Raw genomic sequence first — 22,463 nt, forward strand, 5'->3', positions numbered from 1 at the left:
CTCGATGATCCAGTGGGTCTCTTCCAACCTGATGAAGATTCTCTCGCCCTAAGGCGCGGGGCTGGGCCAAAAGGGGCGTGGTTTGATATGAAGGGGGCGTGGCTTAGGCTGAAGGGGGCGTGGCTTAGGCTGAAAGGGGCGTGGCTTCACGCGGGACACCCGGGGCCATGAATGAATGGGCGCGGTTACTCAGGGGGCGTGGCTTCACGAGGAAGGGGGCGTGGCTTAGGCTAAATGGGCGTGGCTATGCAAATGAGCCCCGACTTCCCGTCTAGTTCCGTCTCGTCCCCCCCCCCCCTCTTCACGTGCAGCCGGTGCCGCCTCCACCCCCCCCCTACCCACCCCCCCACCCCCCCACGCCCCGACGTCACCGGGACCGGATCGGACACGGGTACGAGGGGACGGGAGGGGCTGGAGAGGGGGGGAGTGGGATGTGGAGGGCGGAACCGGGCTCTATGGGGCAGAACCGGGATAGAACCGGGATAGAACCGGGCTCTATGGGGCAGAACCGGGCTCTATGGGGCAGAACCGGGCTCTATGGGGCAGAACCGGGCTAGAACCGCGCTCTATGGGGCAGAACCGGGATAGAACCGGGCTCTATGGGGCAGAACCGGGCTCTATGGGGCAGAACCGGGCTCTATGGGGCAGAACCGCGCTCTATGGGGCAGAACCGGGCTAGAACCGCGCTCTATGGGGCAGAACCGGGCTAGAACCGCGCTCTATGGGGCAGAACCGGGCTAGAACCGCGCTCTATGGGGCAGAACCGGGATAGAACCGGGCTCTATGGGGCGGAACCGGGCTCTATGGGGCAGAACCGGGATAGAACCGGGCTCCGTGGGGCAGGGCCGGGGCCGTCAGTGGGCAGGGCCGGGAGGCACCGGGCGTCGGGGGTGGAATTGAGGCGGATTCGGGCCGAACGGGGCCGTTCCAGGAAGTCCCGGGCAGGGCTGGACGGTAACGGGGCCGAACCGGGGCCGAACCGGGCTCTGTGGGGCTCTGTGGGGCAGAACCGGGGCAGAACTGGGCTATGTCGAGCAGAACTGGAGCAGAACTGGGCTCTGTGGGGCTGTGTGGGGCTCTTTGGGGCAGAACCAGGCTCTGTGGGGCTGAGCTGGAGTAGAACCAGGCTCTATGGGGCAGAACCAGGCTCTATGGGGCTCTGTGGGTCAGAACCGGAGCAGAACCGGGCTCTGTGGGGCAGAACCGGGGCAGAACCGGTCTCTATGGGGCTCTGTGGGGCAGAACTGGAGCAGAACCGGGCTCTATGGGGCTGTGTGGGGCAGAACCAGGCTCTGTGGGGCTGAGCTGGAGCAGAACCAGGCTCTGTGGGGCTGAACCGGGGCAGAACCGTGCTCTGTGGGGCAGAACTGGAGCAGAACTGGGCTGTGTGGGGCTCTGTGTGGCAGAACCAGACTCTATGGGGCTCTGTGGGTCAGAACCGGAGCAGAACTGGGCTCTGTGGGGGAGAACTGGGCTCTGTGGGGCAGAACCAGGCTCTGTGGGGCTGAGCTGGAGCAGAACCAGGCTCTATGGGGCTCTGTGGCTCAGAACCGGAGCAGAACTGGACTGTGTGGGACAGAACCGGGCTCTGTGGGGCAGAACTGGAGCAGAACCGGGCTCTATGGGGCTGGGGGGGGCAGAACCGGGGCAGAACCGGGCTCTATGGGGCAGAACTGGAGCAGAACCAGGCTCTGTGGGGCAGAACTGGGGTAGAACCGGGCTGTGTGGGGCAGAACTGGAGTAGAACTGGGCTCTATGGGGCTCTGTGGGGCTGAACTGGAGCAGAACCAGGCTCTCTGGGGCAGAACTGGAGCAGAACCGGGCTCTATGGGGCTGTGTGGGGCAGAACTGGAGTAGAACTGGGCTCTGTGGGGCTGTGTGGGGCTGAACTGGGGCAGAATCAGAGCAGAACCGGGCTCTGTGGGGCTCAACCGGGCTCTGTGGGACAGAACTGGAGCAGAACCGGGCTCTGTGGGGTTGTGTGGGGCAGAACCAGGCTCTGTGGGGCTGAGCTGGAGGAGAACCGGGCTCTATGGGGCTCTGTGGGGCAGAACTGGAGTAGAACTGGGCTCTATGGGGCTCAACCGGGCTCTGTGGGGCAGAACTGGAGCAGAACCGGGCTCTATGGGGCTGTGTGGGGCAGAACCAGGCTCTGTGGGGCAGAACTGGGGTAGAACCGGGCTCTATGGGGCAGAACTGGGGTAGAACCGGGCTCTATGGGGCTGAGCTGGAGCAGAACCAGGCTCTGTGGGGCTCTGTGGGTCAGAACCGGAGCAGAACCGGGCTCTGTGGGGCTGTGTGGGGCAGAACCGGGCTCTGTGGGGCAGAACTGGAGCAGAACTGGGCTATGTGGGGCTGAACCGGGCTCTATGGGGCTGTGTGGGGCAGAACTGGAATAGAACCAGGCTCTATGGGGCTGTGTGGGGCAGAACCGGGCTCTGTGGGGCTGAACTGGAGCAGAACTGGGCTCTCTGGGGCTCTGTGGGGCAGAACTGGGCTCTATGGGGCTGAACCGGGTCAGAACTGGGCTCTGTGGGTCACAACCGGGGTAGAACCGGGCTCTATGGGGCAGAACTGGGCCGTACTGGTGGGGATCGGGGAGGAAGAAGCCCTGGGGGGGGGGGGTGTGTGTCTCCGTGTCCCCCGGTACTGGGGGAGGGGGGGGCCCCCAACACCCTGTGCCCCCCGCTTTCGTGCCCCCCCCCCCCCCCCAGCTCGAACATGGAGGGCGGCAGCCTCAACCCCGCGGAGTTCGCCCGCCTGCAGCGCTACCTGGAATGTGAGTGGGGAACACGCGTGTGTGGGGGGGAACACGCGTGTGCGTGCGGGGGAACACGCGTGTGGGGGGGAACACGCGTGTGCGGGTGTGGGGCTGGCTTCACAAGCCTGAGAGCATGGGGGGAGGGGGCTCTACATGCGTGTGCGTGCACGGGGGCAGCTCCACATGTGTGTGTGCGTGTTGGTGCCTTTGCACACGCGTGTGCGTGCGTGGGGGCAGCTCCACACGCGTGTGCATGCATGTCAGTGCCTTTTCACGCATGCACAGGGGCAGTTCCACATGCATGTGTGTGCGTGTTAGTGCCCATACACACGCGTGTGCGTGCATGGGGGCAGCTCCACGTGTGTGTGTGCGTGTTAGTGCCCCTACACACGCGTGTGCATGCATGGGGCAGCTCCACATGCGTGTGTGTGCGTGTTAGTGCCTCTACACACGCGTGTGCATGCATGGGGGCAGCTCCACATGCATGTGCATGCATGTTGGTGCCTTTGCACACGCGTGTGCATGCATGTCAGTGCCTTTTCATGGATGTGTGCGTGCATGGGGCAGCTCCACACGCATGTGCATGCGTGTCAGTGCCTTTTCACGCATGCACAGGGGCAGTTCCACATGCATGTGTGTGCGTGTTAGTGCCCATACACACGCGTGTGCGTGCATGGGGCAGCTCCACATGCGTGTGTGTGCGTGTTAGTGCCTCTACACACGCGTGTGCATGCATGGGGCAGCTCCACATGCATGTGTGTACGTGTTAGTGCCTCTACACACGCGTGTGCATGCATGGGGGCAGCTCCACATGCGTGTGTGTGCATCTTGGTGCCTTTGCACACGCGTGTGCATGCATGTCAGTGCCTTTTCATGGATGTGTGCATGCACGGGGGCAGCTTCACACGCATGTGCATGCATGTTGGTGCCTTTGCACACGCGTGTGCATGCATGTCAGTGCCTTTTCATGGATGTGTGCATGCACAGGGGCAGCTCCACATGCGTGTGCATGCGTGTCAGTGCCTTTACACACATGTACATGCACGGGGCAGCTCCACACGCGTGTGCATGCATGTCAGTGCCTTTTCACGCATGCACAGGGGCAGCTCCACACACGTGTGTGCATGTTGGTGCCTCTGCACACACATGTGCATGCATGGGGCAGCTTCACATGCGTTTGCGTGCATGTTAGTGCCCCTACACACGCGTGTGCATGCATGGGGGCAGCTCCACACACATGTGCATGCATGTTGGTGCCTCTGCACACACGCGTGCCTGCGTGTCAGTGCTTCTGCATGCATGGGGACGGCTCCGTGGGCGTGTTGGTGCCTTTGCACACGCGTGTGCATGCACAGGGGCAGCTCCACACACGTGTGCATGCGTGTCAGTGCCTTTTCACGCACGTGTGCGTGCACGGGGGCAGCTCCACACGCGTGTGCGTGCATGTCAGTGCCTTTGCACACGCGTGTGCGTGTCGGTGTCCCCATGCGTGTTGCAGACAGCAGCCGCCGGGTGCAGGACGTGCTGCAGGATTTCTCCGCTCGGGGCCAGGTGAGACCCCAGCCCCCCCCCCCCTCCCTTGTACCTCCTGAGCCCCCCTGGGGGGGGGGGGTGCAGCCCCCTGACCCCCCCCCTCCTCTGCCCCCCCCAGTTTCTGGATCTCGAGGGGTTCCGGCTCTTCCTCCGCACCTACCTGGAGGTCGAGGAGGTCCCCGAGGAGCTGTGCCAGCAGCTCTTCGCCTCCTTCCGCAGCGCGGTTGCTGGTGAGGACGGGGCAGGGGTCTCCTGGGGGTCTTGGGGAACTCCTGGGGGTCTTGGGGATCTCCTTGGGGCCTTGGGGATCTTCTGAGGGTCCCAGGGGTGTGTTGCATGGGTCTTCTGGGGGTCTTAGAGACCTTCTGGGGATCCCAGGGGGTTCTCAGGGGTCTTCTGGGGATCACAAGGGGGTCTTAAGGGTCTTCTGGGGGTCCCAGGGGGTTCTCAGGGGTCTCCTGGGGATCACAAGGGGGTCTTAGGGATCTTCTGGGGGTCCCAGGGGGTTCTCAGGGGTCTCCTGGGGATCACAAGGGGGTCTTAGGGATCTTCTGGGGGTCCCAGGGGTCTCCTGGGGATCACAAGGGGGTCTTAGGGGTCTTCTGAGGGTCCCAGGGGTGTCCCAGGTGTCTTCTGGGGATCTCTTGGCGGGGGGGGGGTGTCTCAGGGGTTTTCTTGGGGTCTTAGGGGTCTCCTGGGAGTCCCAGGGGTATCACAGGGGTCTTCTGGGGGTTCTCCTGGGGATCTTGGGGGTCTTCTGGGGGTCTTAAGGATCTCCTGATGGTCCCAGGGGTCTCTTGGAAGTCTCAGGGGTCTCCTGGGGATCTCTTGGGGGGGTCTCAGGGGTTTTCTTGGGGTCTTAGGGATCTCCTGGGGGTCCCAGGGGTATCACAGGGGTCTTCTGGGGGTTCTCCTGGGGATCTCGGGGGTCTTCTGGGGGTCTTAAGGATCTCCTGGTGTTCCCAGGGGTCTCTTGGGGGTCCCAGGGGGTTCTCAGGGGTCTTCTAGGGGTCTTAGGGATCCCCTGGGGGTCCCAGGAGGGGTCTCAGGGTCCCAGGGGGGTCTCAGGGGCATCTCAGGGGGTCTCCTGAGGGTCATGTGGGGTATCAGTGTATCCTATTGGGTCTCACACGGGGTTCCAGGGGTCCCATAGGGGTCTCCTGGGGGTCCCATGGAGTCTCTTGAGGTTCCCATGGGGTCTGGGGGGTCTCAGAGGGTTCTTGGAGGTCTCAGGGGGTTCTCGGGGGTCCCATGGAGTCTTCTGGGGGTCTCAGGGGATTCTTGGGGGTCCCATGGAGTCTCCTGGGGGTCTCAAGGGGGTTCTTGGGGGTGTCACGGGGTTCTTGGGGGTCCCATAAGGGTCTCCTGAGGTTCCCATGGGTTCTCGGAGGTCTCACAGGGTTCTTGGGGTTCCCATGGGGTCCAGGGGTCTTGGGGTGGCGGGGGGGGTATCTTGGGGTTCCCATGGGTTCCTGGGGGTCTCGGGGGGTTCTCACGGGGGTCTTCTTCCCCCCCAGACCCCAACCTGGTCTGCATTGACGACGTCTCCTGTTACCTGTCGCTGCTGGAGCGCGGCCGCCCCGAGGACAAGCTGGAGTGTGAGGGGGGCTGGGGGGGGCCTGGGGGGGGCTATGGGGAGGGGGGATTGGGGGGTGGGGGGGCGCTGGGGGTCACCTTCCCCACTGTGTCCCCCCCCCTACAGTCACTTTCAAACTGTACGACAAGGATGGGAACGGGGGTCCTGGACAGTGTGGTGAGATTTGGGGGGGGGGGGGCTGAGGGGGGGTCTGGGGGGGTCTGGGGGGGGGTTGCTGGGAATTGGGGGGCGTGGAGTGAGCATGGGGGTTACTGGGGGGGTGGAGGGGCTGGGGGATGGGGCTAGAGGGGGGTTATGGAGGGGGCTATGGGGGGGCTGGGGAGGGGAGGGGGCTTTGGGGGGTCTGTGAGGGGGCTATGGGGGGGCTATGGAGGGGAGGGGGCTTTGGGGGGGGTGGGGGGGTTATGGAGGGGGCTATGGGGGAGCTGTGGAGGGGAGGGGGCTTTGGGGGGCTATGGGGGGGCTATGGGGGGCCTATGGAGGGGAGGGGGCTTTGTGGGGCTAGGGGGGTGTGGAGAGAAGGGGGCTATGGGGGGGTTATGGAAGGGTCTGTGGGGGGGCTGTGGAGGGGAGGGGGCTATGGGGGGGCTATGGAGGGGGCTATGGGGGCTGGGGAGGGGAGGGGGCTTTGGGGGGTCTATGAGGGGGCTATGGAGGGGTGGGGGCTTGGGGTGGGGGGCTGGGGGGGCTATGGAGAGGAGGGGTCTATAGGGGGTTATGGAGGGGGCTATGGGGGGGCTGTGGAGGGGAGGGGGCTTTGGGGGGCTATGGGAGGGCTATGGAGGGGAGGGGGCTATGGGGGGTCTATGAGGGGGCTATGGGGGGGACTATGAGGGGGGCTGGGGAGGGGCTTCGGGGGAGTCTATGAGGGGTCTATGGGGGGGCTATGGAGGGGAGGGGCTTTGGGGGGTCTATGATGGGGCTTTGGGGGGGCTATGGAGGGGAGGGGGCTTTGGGGGGCGGTGGGGGGGCTGTGGGGGGCTGTGGAGAGGAGGGGCCTATAGGGGTCTATGGGGGGGCTGTGGAGGGGGGGGCTATGGGGAGGCTAGGGGCTGTGGAGGGGAGGGGGCTTTGGGCGGGGCTATAGAATGGAAGGGGGACTGGAGGAGGGGCTTTTTTTTGGGGTGGGGGTGCTTTTGGGGGGGTCAGTGTCGGCAGCTGCCCCCCCCCAGGAGGTGGAGCGCATCATCACCCAGATGGTGCGGGTGGCCCAGTACCTGGACTGGGACGTCACCGAGCTGCGGGCCGGTGAGTGAGGGGCAGCGCCCCCCCCCCAGACCCACAACCCCCCCCCCAAAAAGAAAACCAACCCTGTACCCCCAATCTCCACGTCCTGTGCCTGAAACCCCTGTCCCCCCCAACTCCCTGTGCCCCCCCAAACCCCATGTCCCATCCTGTCCCCAATTCCCATGTCCTCCCCCAACCCCCGTGTCCCCCCCCAATCCCCTGTGCCCCTGATCCCTGTCCCCCCCCCCAAATTCCCACATACCCCCCAATTCCCACTTCCCCCTCTCCAGTTCCCCTGTCACCCCCCATCCTGTCCCCCCCCCCCCAATTCCCCACATTCCACTCTCAATCCCTGTGTCCCCCCCCCCAGTCCCTATGTCCCATGGCTGATCCGTTCCCCCTCAATTCCCACGTCGCCCCCTCAATTCCCATGTGTGTCCCCCAATCCCCTGTGCCCCTGATCCCTGTCCCCCCCCCAATTCCCATGTCGCCCACCTCAGCCCCTGTGGTCCCCCCAATCCCCTGTGCCCCTGATCCCTGTCCCCCCCCCAATTCCCACGTCGCCCCCTCAGCCCCTGTGTCCCCCCCAATCCCCTGTGCCCCATCCCTACCCCCCCACCAGTCCCCCCATCCCATGGCTGATCCGTCCCTCCTGAATTCCCATGTGTCCCCCCCAAATCCCTGTGTCCCCCCAATATCCCCTGTGCCCCTTATCCCTGTCCTCCCCCAAGCCCCCACACCCCATTGCTGATCCCTGTCCCCCCCCCCAAGCCCCCACACCCCATTACTGATCCCTGTCCCCCCCCAAGCCCCCACACCCCTTTACTGATCCTGTCCCCCCCCCCAAAGCCCCCCCCCCCCCACTTCTGACCCCCCCCACCCCCCCGTGCCCCCCCAGATCTGCAGGAGCTGATGCGGGAGGTGGATGCAGACGGCAGCGGGACGGTGACCCTGGGCGAGTGGCTGCGGGGGGGTGGTCACGGCGGTGCCGCTGCTGGTGCTGCTGGGGATGGAGACGGTGAGTTCAGGATGGGGGGGTTACACCTGGACACCCCACCACCCCCCCAAAATCTGACACACACACCCCCCCTCTACCTGCAGCACCTGAAGGAGGACGGGCAGCACCTGTGGCGCCTCAAGCAGTTCAGCCGCCCCGCGTTCTGCAACCTCTGCCGGGGGCTCCTGGTGGGGCTGCGGAAACAGGGGCTGCGCTGCACCGGTGAGGGATTGGGATTGGGATTGGGATTGGGAATGGGAATGGGATTGGGATGGGATGGGGTTGGGATGGGATGAGAATAGGAATGGGATGGAGTTGGGATGAGAATAGGAATGGGGATGGAGTTGGGATGGAGTTGGGATGGGAATGGGGATGGGGTAGGAATGGGATGAGAACAGGAATGGAGATGGAGTTGGGATGGGAATGGGATGGGGTTGGGATGGGGTGAGAATAGGAATGGAGATGGAGTTGGGATGGGAATAGGAATGGAGATGGAGTTGGGATGGGAATGGGAATGGAGATGGAGTTGGGATGGGAATAGGAATGGGGATGGAGTTGGGATGAGAATAGGAATGGAGATGGAGTTGGGATGGGAATAGGAATGGAGATGGAGTTGGGATGGGAATAGGAATGGGGATGGAGTTGGGATGGGAATAGGAATGGAGATGGAGTTGGGATGGGAATAGGAATGGGGATGGAGTTGGGATGGGAATAGGAATGGGGATGGAGTTGGGATGGGAATAGGAATGGAGATGGAATTGGGATGGGAATAGGAGTGGGGATGGAATTGGGATGAGAATAAGAATGGGGATGGAGTTGGGATGGGAATGGGATGAGAATAGGAATGGAGATGGAGTTGGGATGGAAATAGGAATGGGGATGGAGTTGGGATGAGAATAGGAATGGGGATGGGAATGGGATGAGAATAGGAATGGGGATGGAGTTGGGATGGGAATGGGGATGAGGTAGGAATGGGATGAGAATAGGAATGGGGATGGAGTTGGGATGGGAATGGGGATGGGGTAGGAATGGGATGAGAATAGGAATGGGGATGGAGTTGGGATGGGAATGGGATGAGAATAGGAATGGGGATGGAGTTGGGATGGGAATGGGATGAGAATAGGAATGGGGATGGAGTTGGGATGGGAATGGGATGAGAATAGGAATGGGGATGGAGTTGGGATGGGAATGGGATGAGACTAGGAATGGGGATGGAGTTGGGATGGGAATGGGATGAGAATAGGATTGGGGATGGAGTTGGGATGGGAATGGGATGAGAATAGGAATGGGAACGAGATGTTCTGCCGGGGGCTCCTAGTGGGGCTGTGAAAGCAGGGGCTGCACTGCACAGGTGAGGGGAATGGGAATGGGATGGGGATGGGATGGGGGTGGGAATAGGATTGGGGATGGAGTGGGCTGGGCTGGGAATGGGAAGGAGAATGGGACAGGGGTGAGGGTGTGGATGGGATGGCAATAGGATGGAGACAAGGACGGGGATGGGATGGGGACAAGGGTAGGGATGAGTTTGTGATGGGATGGGGACAGGGATGGGGATGAGGTTGGAATGGGATGGGGACAAGCACAGGGATGAGGTTGGGATGGGATGAGGACAGGGATGGGATGGGTACAAAGATAGGAATGAGGTTGGGATGGGATGGGGACAGGGATGGAGACAAGGATAGGGATGAGGTTGGGATGGGATGAGGACAAGGATGGGGACAAGGATGGGGATGAGGTTGGGATGGGATGGGGACAGGGATGGGGACAAGGATAGGGATGAGGTTGGGATGGGATGAGGACAAGGATGGGGACAAGGATGGGGATGAGGTTGGGATGGGATGAAGATGAGAGCGGGGGGACACAGACCGGGGGGCTGGGGTTGGATTCGGGATGGGGTCGGGCTGTTGGGTGGGGGGAGCTGCTCGGATCCAGCTGTTGCGGGAGGTGCCCCCCCCGCTCCCTCCTCCTCCAGCTGTGCTGCCCCCCCCCCCCACCCCCCCGCAGTGTGCAGGTTCACGGTGCACGAGCGCTGCGCCCGCCGCGCCCCCCCCAGCTGCATCAGCACCTACGCCAAGTCCCGCCGCGAGGCCGGCGTGAGTGCCCCGCGGCCGTCCGTCCGTCCATCCGTCTGTCCATCTGTCCATCCGTCTGTCCATCCATCCGTCTGTCCATCCATCCATCCGTCCGTCCGTCCACCCGTCTGTCTGTCCGTCCACCCACCCATCCAACTGCTTGTCCGTCCACCCGCCTCTCTGACCGACTGCCTGTCTGTCCGTCCATCCGTCTGTCCGACCACCTGTGTGTCCATCAGTCTGTCCATCCTCCCATTCGTCCACCTGTCTGTCTGACACGGGGTTTGGGGGGGGGGGGGGGTGACAGGGAGGTGACAGAGGGTCTAGAGGGGTGACATGGGGTGATAGGGGGTGACACAGGGTGCTGGGGGGGTGAAAGGGGGTGATCTGGGGTGCTGGGGGGGACAGGGAGGTGACAGAGGGTCTGGGGGGGGTGACATGGGGTGAAGGGGGTTATGATGGGGAATGCAGGGGGGTAATATGGGGGGTGGCACTGGGTGATGGGGGGTGACAGGTGGGGGTGGGGGTGACAAGGGAGTGACAGGGGGTGCTGGGGGGGTGGAGGGGGTGACAAGGAGGTGACATAGGGTTGGGGGGATGACATGGGGTGACAGGGGGTGCTGGGGAGTGATTGGGGGGGTGACAGGGGGTGCTGGGGGGTGACAAGGGAGTGATGGGGGGTGACAAGAGAGTGATGGGGGGGTGACAGGGGGTGATGGGGGATGCTGGGGGGGTGGAGTGGTGACAGGGAGGTGACAGAGGTTTGGGGGGGGATGACATGGGCTGACAGGGGGGTGATGAGGGGGTGATAGGGGGTAATGGGGGGTGACAAGAGAGTGATGGGGGGGTGACAGGGGGTGATGGGGGGTGACAAGGGAGTGATGGGGGGGTGACAGGGGGTGATGGGGCTTGCTAGGGGGTGACAAGGGGGTGATGGGGGGCTGGAGTGGTGACAGGGAGGTGACACAGGGTTGGGGGGGGATGACATGGGGTTACAGGGGGGTGATGGGGGGTGATGAGGGGGTGATAGGGGGTACTGGGGGGTGACAAGGGAGCGATGGGGGGTGACAGGGGGTGATGGGGGTTGCTGGGGGGTGACAAGGGGGTGATGGGGGGCTGGAGTGGTGACAGGGAGGTGACAGAGGGTTGGGGGGGATGACATGGGGTGATGGGGGGGTGATGGTGATGAGGGGGTGATAGGGGATGCTGAGGAGTGACGGTAGGGTGACAGAGGGTTGCTGGGGGGTGACAGGGGGTGCTGGGGGGGGGTTGATGGGAGGTGCTGGGGGGGGTGCCAGGGGGGTGACGGGGTCCCACCCAGGTCCAGGCGCACGTGTGGGTGCCGGGGGGCTGCGATGCCGCCCGCTGCGAGCGGTGCCAGCGGAGGATCCGCAGCTTCCAGAGCCTGACGGGGCTGCGCTGCGTCTGGTGCCACCTCAAGGTGGGGGTGTCCGACCCCCCCCAGCCCCCTTACCCCACCCCTTCCCCCCCCCCAGCTCCTCACCCCTCTCTGCACCCCCCTCTAGATCCACGAGGAGTGCCAGCCCCTCGTCCCCCCAACCTGCGACTGCGGGGTCCTGCGGGACCACGTCCTGCCCCCCGCCTCCATCTGCCCCGTCCTGCTGGTGAGTTGGGGTACGGGGGGGTCCCTGGGTGCTGCAGCACCCCCCCTTCTACCTCCCGGGCCCCCCCCCCCCCCCCAATTCATCTTGGGGTGCCGGCAGGAGAGGCAGGACAGCCAGCGGGACGGCAGCGGGACGGACGAGACCCCCCAACTCTTCACCACCCCCGAGGGGCAAGCGCTGCGGGTGAGGGGTCCCCCCCCATGTCCCCCCCCCAATCCCCTGATGGCCCCACGTCCCCCAGTCCTTCTGCATCCCCTCAATCCCACCCAATCCCCTCAAATCCTCCCCAATCCCCTCATTGCCCCCCAATTCTCTGGCCCCTAGTCCACCTCCCCCCATCTCTCAGTGTCCCCCCAAATCCTATATCTTCCCCAAACCCCCTGTACCCCACTGTCCCCCCCAATACCTTGTGTCCCCCTCTATCCGTGTCCCCCCAATCCCTCCGTGTCCCCCAAATCCCTCATTGTCCCCCCAATTCTCTGTCCCCAGTCCACGTCCCCCCCAAACTCTCAATGTCCCCCCAAATCCCATGTCCTCCTCAATCCCCCTGTACCCGTGTCCCCCCAATCCCTTGTGTCCCCCCAATCCTTCCATGTCCCCCAAATCCCATGTCCTCCCCAATCCCTCCATGTCCCCCAAATCCCTCTGTGTCCCCCTGATCCCTCCAATCCCTTTTGTCCCCCCCAAAACCCCCCAGTCCCTCCATGTCCCCCAAATCCATGTCCCCCCCAATCCCTCTGCGTCCCCCCAATCCTTCCGTGTCCTCCAATCCCTCAGTGCCCCCCAATCCCATGTTCCCCCCCAATTTTTTCATGCCCCCCAATCTTTCCGTGTCCCCCCAATCCCTCCCAGTCGCCCCGTGTCCCCCAATCCTCCCATATCCCCCCAGTCCCTCTGTCTCCCCCCCATCCCCTGTGTCCCCCCAATCCCTCTGTACCCCTCAATCCCATGCCCCCCCCATCCCTCTATGCCCCCCCCAAGCCCCCCTGACCCCCCCACCCCACAGATCAGCCCCGTGCCCGACACCCACCCGCTGCTCGTCTTCGTGAACCCCAAGAGTGGGGGGAAGCAGGGTGAGAGGTGAGGGGGGAGCAAGGAGGGGGGGGGGGGGTGAAGGCAAGGGGGACCAAGGGTGCCCCCCCTAAACCTCCCCAGGGCCCCCCCCAGCTCCTCTCTGCCCCCCCCCCCAGGGTGCTGCGCAAGCTCCAGTATCTGCTGAACCCCCGGCAGGTCTACAACCTGCAGCAGGGGGGGCCCACGCCGGGGTGAGTGGGGGAACTGGGGGGCACTGGGGGGTACTGGGGAGCTGGGGGGGGTACTGGGAGGCACTGGAGGGCCAGAGAGGGGGGCACTGGGGAGCTGGGGGGGGCACTGGGGGGGCAGAGAGGGGAGCTGGAGGGGGTACTGGGAGGCACTAGGGAGCTGGGGGGGGGTACGGGGGGGGCAGAGAGGGGGGCAGTGGGGAGCCAGGGGGCACTGGGGACCCACGCTGGGGTGAGTGGGGGCACTGGGAGGCACTGGGAGGGTAGAGAAGGGGGCACTGGGGAGCTGAGGGGGGGCACTTGGGGAGCAGAGAGGGGAGCTGGAGGGGGCACTGGGAGGCACTAGGGAGCTGGGGGGGGTACGGGGGGGGCACTGGGGAGCTGAGGGGGGCAGTGGGGAGCCAGGGTGCACTGGGGACCCACGCTGGGGTCAGTCAGGGCACTGGGAGGCACTGGGAGGGTAGAGAAGGGGGCACTGGGGAGCTGAGGGGGGGCACTGGGGGAGCAGAGAGGGGAGCTGGAGGGGGTACTGGGGGGCACTGGGGAGCTGAGGGGGGCAGTGGGGGAGCAGAGAGGGGAGCTGAGGGGGGGCACTGGGAGGCACTAGGGAGCTGGAGGGGGTACTGGGGGGGGGACGGGGGAGCTGAGGGGGGCAGTGGGGAGCCAGGGGGCACTGGGGACCCACGCTGGGGTCAGTCGGGGCACTGGGAGGCACTGGGAGGGTAGAGAAGGGGGCACTGGGGAGCTGAGGGGGGGCACTGGGGGGGCAGAGAAGGGAGCTGGAGGGGGTACTGGGAGGCACTAGGGAGCTGGGGGGGCACTGGGGGGGTCACATCCCCATTCTCCCCGCCCCCCCTTCCCCACAGGCTCCGTTTTTTCCGAGAGGTGCCGGATTTTCGGATCCTGGTTTGCGGAGGGGACGGCACCGTGGGCTGGGTGCTGGACGCCATCGGTGGGAACGACCCCCCCGGCCCCCCCTCTTTGCAGACTGAGCCCCCCCTGTCCCCCGACCCCCCCTCTTTGCAGACTGAACCCCCCTAGCACTCCCAGCTCCCCTAACCCCACCCTTTGCAGACAGAGCCCCCCAAGTCCCCCTGACCCCCACTCTTTGCAGACAGAGCCCTCCTAGCCCCCCCTTACCCCCCCTCTTTGCAGATCAAGCCCCCCAAATCCCCCTGACCCCCCTCTTTGCAACCTGAGCCCCCCAAGTCCCCCTGACCCCCCTCTTTGCAGCCTGAGCCCCCCCAGCCTCCCTGACCCCCCCTCTTTGCAGACCAAGCCCCCCAAGTCCCCCTGACCCCCCCTCTTTGCAGACAGAGCCCTCCTAGCCCCCCTGACCCCCCTTCTTTGCAGCCTGAGCCCCCCCAGCCCCCCTGACCCCCCCTCTTTGCAGACAGAGCCCCCCCAGCCCCCCTGACGCCCCTCTTTGCAGCCTGAGCCCCCCCAGCCCCCCTGACTCCCCCTCTTTGCAGACAGAGCCCTCCTAGCCTCCCTGACCCCCCTTCTTTGCAGCCTGAGCCCCCCAAGCCCCCCTGACACCCCTTCTTTGCAGACTGACCGCCCCGACCCCCCCTCTTTGCAGACTGAGCCCCCACAGCCCCCCCGACCCCCCCTCTTTGCAGACAGAGCCCTCCTAGCCCCCCTGACCCCCCCTCTTTGCAGCCTGAGCCCCCCAAGTCCCCCTGACCCCCCCTCTTTGCAGACTGAGCCCCCTGGCCCCCCCTCTTTGCAGCCTGAGCCCCCACAGCCCCCCCCCCCTTTGCAAACCGAGCCCCCTCTGTCCATGCTGAACCCCCTGACCTCCCAAGCCCCCGGCCCCCCCTCATCCCCCAGGACCCCCCCACCCCCCCGATTCCTCCTGACCCCCCCCCCCCCACTTCTCTTTGCAGACCGAGCCCCCCCTCCCCGCCGCCCCCCCCTGGCCGTGCTGCCCCTGGGAACAGGGAATGACCTGGCCAGATGCCTGCGCTGGGGGGGAGGTGAGAGGTGGGATGGGGATGGGGATGGGGATGGGGATGGGGATGGAGATGGAGATGGAGATGGAGATGGAGATGGAGATGGAGATGGAGATGGAGATGGAGATGGAGATGGAGATGGAGATGGAGATGGAGATGGAGATGGAGATGGAGATGGAGATGGGATGGAGAGGATGGGATGGAGATGGGATGGAGATGGAATGGAGAGGATGAGATGGAGATGGGATGGAGATGGAGATGGGATGGAGATGGAGATGGGATGGAGATGGAGATGGGATGGAGATGGAGATGGGATGGAGATGGAGATGGGATGGAGATGGAGATGGGATGGAGATGGAGAGGATGAGATGGAGATGGGATGGGGATGGAGATGGGATGGAGATGGGGATGGGATGGAGAGGATGAGATGGAGATGGGATGGGGATGGAGATGGGATGGAGATGAAGATGGGATGGAGATGGGATGGAGATGGAGATGGGATGGAGATGGAGAAGATGGGATGGGAGAGGAGAGGAGTGGATGGAAGAGGATGAGAGGGGATGGAGAGGTTGGGATGGAAGGGGATGGAGAGTAGAGGATGGGAGGCAGAGGATGGGATGGAGGGGAGGGGTGAGGTGGGATGGGGTGGGAGAGGAGGTGATGGGATGGAATGGGACGGAGAGGATGGGAGGAGAGGGGATGGGATGCAGAGGGTGGGAGGGAGTGGGATGGGGCGGACTGGGTGGGATGGAGAGGATGGATGGATGGATGGATGGATGGATGGATGGATGGATGGATGGATGGATGGATGGGACTGGGTTCTGCTGGGGGCCCCCCCGTGTCCCGCAGGGTACGCGGGGCAGGACCTGGTCCCCATCCTGCGGGCGCTGGAGGAGGCGACCCCGGTGCTGCTGGATCGCTGGCGGCTGGAGGTGCTCCCCGCGCTCCCCGACACCGCGGGGGACCCCGTCCCCCAGGACATCATCAACAACTACTTCTCCGTCGGGGTGGTGCGTGGAAGGGGATTTTTGGGGGGTGGGGAAAGACACGGGGAACCCCCTGACATGCCCTGCTAGATCCAGCCCCCCCCTCTCGCTGTGCCCCCCCAGGACGCCTCCATCGCCCATCGCTTCCACGTCATGCGGGAGAAGCACCCCGAGAAATTCAACAGCCGGTGAGGGGGGACAGGGCCCCCAAACCCCCCCCGTGTGTCCCCAGTCGCCTGCAATCCCCCCATGTCCCTCCAAATCCCTCTGTGCCCCCCCAATCCATGTCTCCCCAAACCCCTCAGTGTCCCCCCAAATCCCTCTGTGACCCCCCAAGCCCCTAATCCGTGTCCCCCCAACCCCCCCAGATCCCTCAGTGTCCCCCCAAATCCCTCTGAGTCCCCCCAATCCATGTTCCTCCAATCCCTCCGTGTCCCCCCAACTCCTTTGTGTCCCTCAGTGTCCCCCCAAATCCCTCAGTGTCCCCAGTCCACATCCCCCAACCCCTCAGTGTCCCCCCAAATCCCTCTGTGTCCCCCCAATCCATGTCCCCTAAGCCCTCTGTGTCATCCCAAACCCCCAATCTATGTCCTCCCTTCCCCCCAAATCCCCCAGTGTCCCCCCGAATCCCTCTGTGACCCCAATCCATGTCCCCCCAGTCCCTCAAAGTCCCCCAAATCCCCTTGTGTCCCCAATCCATGTCCCCCCAACCCCTCCATGTCCCTTCTGGTCTTCCCATTCCCCCCCCCCCAATCCCTTTGCACCCCCTAATCCATGTCTCCACCCCCCCCGCCCCAGGATGAAGAACAAGCTCTGGTACCTCGAATTCGCCACCTCCGAGTCGCTCTTTGCCACCTGCAAGAAGCTCAAGGAGTGTCTGAGCGTGGAGGTGAGGGGGCCCCCCAAACCTTGTCCAGGCTCTGCACCCCCATAACCCCCCATAACCCTCCCGTGACACACACACACACCCCCCCCAGTGCTGCGGGACCCCCCTGGAGCTCAGCGGGACCTTGGAAGGGTTGGCGATCCTCAACATCCCCAGCACCCACGGAGGCTCCAACCTGTGGGGCGAGACCAAGCGGGTGCCCGGGGACCCCACGAAGACGACAGGGGCCATCACCGACCCCGAGACCCTCAAGAACTGCGTGCAAGGTGGGTGAAGCCCCCTCCCCAGCGTTCCCCATCCTCCCCGTAACGCCCCCATCCTCCTGTTTCTTCCGGAGAGGAGGTTGTGGAGAGGAGGGAGCTGGGCTCTTCTCCCAAGGGCCAGGGGACAGGACGAGAGGGAATGGCCTCAAGCTCCACCAGGGGAGGCTCAGGCTGGACATCAGGAAAAAATTTTTCATGGAAAGGGTCATTGGGCAGTGTCCGAGGCTGCCCAGGGAGGGGGTTGAGTCCCCTTCCCTGGAGGGGTTTAAGGGCCGGGTGGATGAGGTGCTGAGGGACATGGGTTAGTGATTGATGGGAATGGTTGGACTCGATGATCCTGTGGGTCTCTTCCAACCTGGTGATTCCATGATTCTATGATTCCTGCATCTCCAGACGTGAGCGACGGGCGGCTGGAGGTGGTGGGGCTGGAGGGGGTCCTGGAGATGGGGCAGATCTACACGGGGCTGAAGAGCGCTGGCAAGCGGCTGGCGACCTGCTCCGAGATCACCCTGCGGTGAGGAGGGGGCAGCGGGACTCGGGGGTGGGGGGGGATTGATGGGTCCTGCCCTTGGGGCACAACAACCCTGAGCAGCTCCAGCCTAGGAGAAGTCTGGCTGGAAAGTGCCTGGAGGAGAAGGACCTGGGGGTGTTGGTTGAACAGGAGCCAGCAGGGGCCCAGGTGGCCAAGAAGGCCAAGGGCATCTTGGCTTGGATCAGACCCGGCGTGGCCAGCAGGGCCAGGGAGGTTCTTCTCCCTCTGGCCTCGGCCCTGGGGAGACCGCTCCTCGAATCCTGGGGTCAGTTCTGGGCCCTCCCCACAAGAAGGATGTTGAGGCTCTGGAGCGAGTCCAGAGAAGAGCAAGGAAGCTGGGGAGGGGGCTGGAGAAGAAGAGGAGCGGCTGAGAGAGCTGGGGGGGTTTAGCCTGGAGAAGAGGAGGCTGAGGGGAGACCTTAGAGCAGCTTCTAGCATTGAAAGGAGCTCCAGGAAGGCTGCGGAGGGGCTCTTGACCAGGGAGAGGACAAGGGAGGAGGGTTTTGAGCTGAAAGAGCAGAGATTGAGATGAGATCTTAGGGTGAAATGTTCTCCTGGGAGGGTGGGGAGGCCCTGGCCCAGGTTGCCCAGAGCAGTGGTGGCTGCCCCATCCCTGGAGGGGTTCGAGGTGAGGTTGGATGGGGCTTGGAGCCCCTGATCCAGTGGGAGGTGTCCCTGGTTGGACCTGGATGAGCTTTGAGGTCCCTTCCAACCCGACCCATCCCCTGGTTCCATGATCTTTGCAGGACGCTGAAGCCGCTGCCCATGCAGGTCGATGGGGAGCCCTGGATGCAGCCGCCCTGCACGGTACCTGGACCCCCCCTCCAGGGCATTGGGGACCCTCTCAGGGTATTGGGGACCCCCCCAGGGTGTCCGTGTCCCCCCCCCCCAACCTCTCTCTTGCAGATCAGGATCACCCACAAGAACCAGGCGCCGATGCTCATGGCTGCGCCCCCCTGCTCCTCCGGCTTTTTCGGCCTCAAGAAGGGCCCCCCCGAGATCTGAGGGGCCCGAGGTGGGGGGGGAAGGAATTGGGGAGCCCCCCCCCAAACTTCAAGCTGCCCCCACACAGAGGACACGGACCAAACCCCCTCCCCGTGTGTCCCCAGCAGCAGCGGGTGCAGCTCTGCCCCCCAACACCCTGTGCTGGGGGGTGGGGGGGGGGGGAGGCTGTGCAAGCCCCCCCCTCCCTATTTATTGCCCCCTCCTGCAATTTATTGCCCCCTGCCCCCGGTTTATTGCCCCCCCCCCATTTCAAGTGCCTCTCGCAGTAATAAAGCTGGTGGTGGGACAGGTGCTGGTTGTACTGAGTGTGGGTCCCCCCCCCCCCGCCAGCACCCCCAAACCCCTCTTGGCACCCCAAAATCCCTCTCAGCACCCCCACACCCCCCCCTTGGCACCCCCAACCCCCTCTCAGCACACCCAACCCCTCCCCTTGACACCCCCACACCTCCCCTTGATACCCCAATTCCCCTACTTGGCACCCCCAAACCCCTCTCAGCACCCCAAAACCCTTCTCAGCACCCCCACACCTCCCCCTTGGCACCCCCAACCCCCCTTTGACACCCCCACACCTCCCCTTGATACCCCAATTCCCCTTCTCAGCACCCCCATATCCCCTCTCAGCACACCCACCCCCCCCTTGACACCCCCATACCTCCCCTTGACACCCCAATTCCCCCTCTTAGCACCCCCACACCCCCTCTTAGCATCCCCACACCCCCTCTTAGCACCCCACACACCCTCTTGGCACCCCAAAACCCCTCTCAGCACACCCACACCCCCACTTGACACCCCCACACTTCCCCTTGATACTCCAATTCCCCTTCTTGGCACCCCCAAACCCCTCTCAGCGCCCGAAAACCCCTCTCAGCACCCCCAAACCCCCCCTTGATACCCCAAACCCCCTCTCAGCAGCCCCAAACCCCCTCTCAGCACCCCCAAACCCCTCTCCGCACCCCCCCACCCTCTCTCAGCTCCCCCAAAACCCCCCCTTGGCACCCCCAAACCCCTCTCAGCACACCCAACCCCTCCCCTTGACACCCCCACACCTCCCCTTGATACCCCAATTCCCCTACTTGGCACCCCCAAACCCCTCTCAGCGCCCCAAAACCCTTCTCAGCACCCCCACACCTCCCCCTTGGCACCCCCAAACCCCCCCTTGACACCCCCACACCTCCCCTTGATACTCCAATTCCCCTTCTTGGCACCCCCAAACCCCTCTCAGCACCCCCAACCCCCCCCTTGACACCCCCACACCTCCCCTTGACACCCCAATTCCCCCTCTTAGCACCCCCACACCCCCTCTTAGCACCCCCACACACCCTCTTGGCACCCCCAAACCCCTCTCAGCACCCCCAAACCCCTCTCAGCACACCCACACCCCCACTTGACACCCCCACACTTCCCCTTGATACCCCAATTCCCCTTCTTGACACCCCCAAACCCCTCTCAGCACCCCCACACCCTCTCTCAGCTCCTCCAAGCCCCCCCTTGACACCCCAAAACCCCCCCTTGGCACCCCAAAACCCCTCTCAGCACCCCCCCACCCTCTCTCAGCTCCCCCAACCCCCTCCTTGACACCCCAAAACCCCCTCAAAACACAGACCCAGGCGGAGGCAGGGGCTGAGCTGAGCCTTTAATGGTAGGGGGAGCGAGGCCGGGGCTGGGGGGGCCCCTAGGCGGTGTTGGGGGGGGGTAGCAGGGGCCTGCTCTCGCTGCTGAGGGGCTTGCGGAAGGCCTGGCGGAGCAGGACGCGCAGCGTGGAGCTGGGGGGCAGCCAGGAGCGGGGCTGGGGGGCCGGGGGGGGCGACACCAGCAGCGGGTGGTACTTGACGCGCCTGCAGATTGAGGAAGGTGGGGGGGGGGGGAGACAAGAGGGTGAGCGCTGGGCTGTGGTGACCCCCCCCCCCAACCCCAAAGAGGCCCCCCAACCTCTCCCTCCAGCCCCATGGTGCCCCCCCAATCCCAGTGTGACCCCCTCCAACAACCCCATGGTGCCCCCCCCATCCATGCCATCTCCCCTCCCCAGCCCCACGGTGCTCCCCTCAATTCCATGATGCCCCCCCCAACCCCATCATCTCCCCCCAACCCCACTGCGACCCCTCCCAGCCCCAAAGAGGCCTCCCAACCATGTCATCTCCCCCCTAGCCCCACTGTGACCCCCCCATCCAGCCCCACGATGCCCCCCTCAACCTCACCATCTGCCCCCAGCCCCACGCTGCTCCCCTCAACCCCACTGTGAGCGCCCCCCCCAGCCCCATGCTGGCCCCCCAACTTTGTCATCTCCCCCCCAGCCCCACAGTGCCCTCCAAACCCCTCCCCCAATCTCCCCCCAGCCCCCTGGTGCCCCCCCCACCCATGCCATCTCCCCCCAGCTCCATCTCCTCCCACCCCCCCAGCCCCATGGTGTCCTCCAACCCCCCTCCCCAATCTCCCCTGAGCCCCACAGCGCCCCCCTCAATCATGCCATCTCCCCCCCCCCAGCCCCACGGTGCCCCCCCCCCCCAGCCCCCTGGTGCCCCCCAGCCCCACCTGTAGGTGAAGGCAGCGACCCCCAGGGCGGCGGCGATGAGCACCAGCCCCACGAGCAACGTGGTGCCCCCAACAGCCGGGTCGGTACCTGCGGGCAGAGGCACCTCAGCACCACCCCCCCCAGCACCCCCCCACCCCCCCCCAGCACCCCCCTACCTCCCCGTATACCCCCAGCCCTGCACCCACCTCCCACGGTGACGCGGGTGCTGGCCACGGCCAGCCCGTTGCCGTTGGCCAAGGAGACGTTGAGGCAGTAGAGCCCCGACTGGTTGAAGTCCTGGCGCAGGACGAGCTGGCAGCCGGCGCCCGGTGCCACCGCCGAGCACGACTGCGACTGCGCCGTCTGGCACTCGGCGTCCGACACCACCGTGCACACCTCCTCGGGCAGGCTGCGGCCAACCGTCAGGCCCCCACGGCTCCCGTCCCAGCCCCACGTCCTCACCTCCACTCGCACGTCATCCCATCCTCTACTCCCCATCCCGTTCTCTCTATGCCTTTCTCTCCAGCCCATCCATTCCATCCCATCCCCAGGTCCTCACCTCCACTTACACGTCATCCTACCCCATCCTATCCTCTCCATCCCATCCCCAGGTCCTCACCACTCACATGTCATCCCATCCCATCCTCTCTATCCCATTCTCTCTATCCCATCCTCTCCATCCCATCCTCAGGTCCTCACCACTCACACATCATCCCATCCCATCCTCTCTATCCCATTCTCCCCATCCCATCCCATCCCATTCTCTCTATCCTATTCTCTCTATCCCATCCTCTCCATCCCATCCCCAGGTCCTCACCACTCACACATCCTATCGTCCCCATCCCATCCCATCCTCTCTATCCCATTCTCTCCATCCCATCCCATTCTCTCTATCCCATCTTCCCCATCCCATCCCATCCTCTCTATCCCATCCCATCCTCTCCATCCCATCCTCTCCATCCCATCCCCAGGTCCTCACCACTCACACGTCATCCCATCCCATCCCATCCCATCCTCTCTATCCCATCCCCTTCTCTCCATCCCATTCTCTCCATCCCATCCCATCCCATCCCATCCCATCCCATCCCATCCCATTCTCTCTATCCCATTCTCTCTATCCCATTCTCTCTATCCCATCCTCTCCATCCCATCCTCTCCATCCCATCCCCAGGTCCTCACCACTCACACATCATCCCATCCCATCCCATCCTCTCCATCCCATCCCATCCCATCCCATCCCATCCCATCCCATC

General features: G+C 64.4%; 2 protein-coding genes across 2 annotated transcripts; one reads left to right on the top strand and one right to left on the bottom strand.

Moving 5' to 3' along the window:
- Positions 1 to 358: 358 nt before the first annotated feature.
- DGKA (diacylglycerol kinase alpha) lies at positions 359 to 18,793 on the top strand. The gene is given in 25 exon segments (XM_069883066.1): positions 359 to 391; positions 2,715 to 2,779; positions 4,260 to 4,312; positions 4,413 to 4,524; positions 5,812 to 5,892; positions 5,997 to 6,032; positions 7,050 to 7,139; positions 8,017 to 8,093; positions 8,095 to 8,136; positions 8,220 to 8,337; positions 10,120 to 10,208; positions 11,509 to 11,628; positions 11,714 to 11,812; positions 11,912 to 11,995; positions 12,819 to 12,892; positions 13,003 to 13,077; positions 13,941 to 14,026; positions 14,964 to 15,053; positions 15,879 to 16,039; positions 16,139 to 16,203; positions 16,814 to 16,904; positions 16,993 to 17,167; positions 17,558 to 17,678; positions 18,443 to 18,503; positions 18,603 to 18,793. Coding segments are annotated over 24 exon segments (2,157 nt in total). The 5' UTR covers positions 359 to 391; positions 2,715 to 2,721; the 3' UTR covers positions 18,702 to 18,793.
- A 1,580-nt stretch (positions 18,794 to 20,373) lies between these two features.
- LOC138735168 (melanocyte protein PMEL-like) lies at positions 20,374 to 21,708 on the bottom strand. The gene is made up of 3 exons (XM_069883072.1): positions 21,417 to 21,708; positions 21,231 to 21,318; positions 20,374 to 20,536 (listed from the first exon to the last, which is right to left on the bottom strand). The coding sequence occupies exons 1-3, from the start codon at positions 21,706 to 21,708 to the stop codon at positions 20,374 to 20,376; spliced, it is 543 nt and encodes a 180-aa protein (XP_069739173.1).
- Between the last annotated feature and the right edge of the window lie 755 nt (positions 21,709 to 22,463).

This window comes from Phaenicophaeus curvirostris, unplaced genomic scaffold (assembly GCF_032191515.1).
Source record: "Phaenicophaeus curvirostris isolate KB17595 unplaced genomic scaffold, BPBGC_Pcur_1.0 scaffold_510, whole genome shotgun sequence".
Classification (NCBI taxonomy): Eukaryota; Metazoa; Chordata; class Aves; order Cuculiformes; family Cuculidae; genus Phaenicophaeus; species Phaenicophaeus curvirostris.

Excerpts from the sequence above, each read along its gene's own strand:
- LOC138735168 (XM_069883072.1), bottom strand. The coding sequence starts at position 21,708 with ATGGGGAGTAGAGGATGGGATGACGTGCGAGTGGAGGTGAGGACGTGG. Across the intron at positions 21,319-21,416 it reads CACCCGCGTCACCGTGGGAG|GTACCGACCCGGCTGTTGGG; the intron begins GTGGGTGCAGGG and ends CTCTGCCCGCAG. Across the intron at positions 20,537-21,230 it reads GTCGCTGCCTTCACCTACAG|GCGCGTCAAGTACCACCCGC; the intron begins GTGGGGCTGGGG and ends CTCAATCTGCAG.